The 2263-nt window shown below is 39.4% G+C and overlaps 1 protein-coding gene across 1 annotated transcript; it reads right to left on the reverse strand.

The window, feature by feature from the left end:
• Positions 1-547: 547 nt before the first annotated feature.
• LOC101423620 (olfactory receptor 52N2) lies at positions 548-1519 on the reverse strand. Its single transcript, XM_004463196.1, has one exon. It carries the CDS (start codon positions 1517-1519, stop codon positions 548-550), a length of 972 nt encoding a protein of 323 aa, XP_004463253.1.
• Positions 1520-2263: the final 744 nt, after the last annotated feature.

Raw genomic sequence — 2263 nt, forward strand, 5'->3', positions numbered from 1 at the left:
CTACTGATGACATGGGAAAAATAGAACTTTTACACATGTTTTGTAGGAACTGTAGAGTGTTTTAAAAGACATTTAGACAACAGTTAAAATTGAGAGATTTCGCAAAACACCTAAATCTAGCTTGTCTTATAAAATACTGGAAAATATTGCAACATTGGGCACACATTACACCACGGCAAAAATGTGCTGAGTAATATTTGTTTTGTGGAGTTCATGTGCTTGCTTCATGCCACCATAAACTCCTATTTTTACACAGTGGATTTAGAATTTGACAGGATGCCTGCATCCTTCATTTTATTACTTGTCTGGTCCTACTAGTAAACCCTTGTGAAAAATATATGATCAAAATAGAATGGATAGATTGCTCTTTATTCTGCATTCTCTTTTTTGCCAGGTCTTTACTCATAAGAAACATTTCAGACTCTACATTTGCAAAGGCTTCAGAAATTTATATATTAGAATGACACATATTTAATAGTGTTTGTGTATTTTACAAATTATTTCTTGACATTTGAAAAAATATTTACTTGTAAGCATTAGGCCTACTTTATGATTCATTTGTCTTAGGTAAAGACAACTGCTCTCCAAGTAAAAATTTGATCACACTCTCCCGGATCTGCTTGGTCTTGACGCCATAAACAATTGGGTTCATTGTAGGAGGCAGGAGAAGATATAGGTTAGCCACAATGATGTGTATGTGATGAGGAATATTGTGTCCCCCAAAACGATGGGTAAAAAAAGTGAAAAATGCTGGGACATAGGTGATCACAATGGCACATATATGAGATGTGCAGGTGCTGAAGGCCTTGTGACGAGCATCTACTGATGACAGACTCACCACTGCCCGTAAGATCATAGTATAAGACACAGAGATAATACAGATGTCAAAAACGCCAATCAGGAGAGCAACTATAAGACCATAGATAGCATTGACCTTAAAATTGCCACAGGACAACTTGGCCACTGACATGTGATCACAGTATGTGTGTGGAATGAAGTTCCCCTGGCAGTAGGGCAGCTGCTTGGTGAGAAATGTGAATGGGATGATCAGCATCACACCCCTCAGGAAAGTGGCAAACCCAGCCTTGGCAATGACAGGAGTGGTGAGAATAGTGGGATAGCGTAAGGGGTAGCAGATGGCCACATAGCAGTCCAGGGCCATGAGCATGAGCACACCAGACTCCATGCCAGTCAACATGTGGACAAAAAACATCTGAGCCAGGCAGGCATTAAAGTCAATCTCCTTGAGGTTGAACCAGAATATGCACAGCATGTTGGGCACAGTGGTGGTGCACAAGGTGACATCTGTGAAGGAGAGCAGGGCCAGGAAATAGTACATGGGCCGGTGCAGAGCCTCCTCATGGCTGATGAGGTAGATGAGCCCACAGTTCCCCACTACAGCAATGAGGTACATGAAGCAGAATGGCAGGGAGATCCAGATGTGTGCATCTTCCAGCCCGGGAACACCATTCAAGATAAATATTCCTGGGGTCAAGCTGGAGCTGTTGACCCCAAACATAGCGGGTGACAGGAGGAGAGCATATTACATTCTTTAGAAGTGGTAGTTTCCTGGAAAAGAAAATAACTCTAAGGTGAGTGGAAGCCTTGGAAGCCAAGTCCAAGAAGACCAATAGGGCCTTTGATATCACAAGTGATAATTAAGCCCCTCTAGAGTCAGACTGACTAGTATGGTTTTTCCAATTCCACCTCCTATCAATGTGTGATATTGGCAAGATATTTAAATTCTTCATGCCTGCTTTTGTCTCAGGCTTTAATGAGAATAATAACTGTGCCAGTTTAAAAGCCGTCAGGATTATTTAGCAAGATGATGTATAAGTGCTAAAATTATGCATAGAACATAGTGAATACTCAAAAATATGTTAACTGTAATGACTACTGTTGTTATTACTATTATTGTTACATTTCCAGTCTCATATATAGCATCCTATGAGATCAAACTTACCTTGATTAATAAGTGGAAATTCAACTAAAACTGCCCAGCTTTGCTCTGAATCAAGTTCCTTTGTGTACGTTAAGGTGGTAAAAGAAGTATGATCTCTTGAAAACTCTATGTTTATTGGAAGTTTTAGAAGTGAAATTTAGAATATAAATACTAGTTACTAGGGCCTCCAAGAGATTAAAGTACAGTATCACATTTTACACACGAAAAAAATTTGAACAAGACACTTATTTCTGGAATAAAGTACAGGGAAATAGAATACAATTAAAACTCTGCAAGGCTCTAAACTGCCAATTCTATGTA

The sequence above is a fragment of the Dasypus novemcinctus genome, chromosome 10, assembly GCF_030445035.2.
Source record: "Dasypus novemcinctus isolate mDasNov1 chromosome 10, mDasNov1.1.hap2, whole genome shotgun sequence".
In the NCBI taxonomy this organism is placed as follows: domain Eukaryota; kingdom Metazoa; phylum Chordata; class Mammalia; order Cingulata; family Dasypodidae; genus Dasypus; species Dasypus novemcinctus.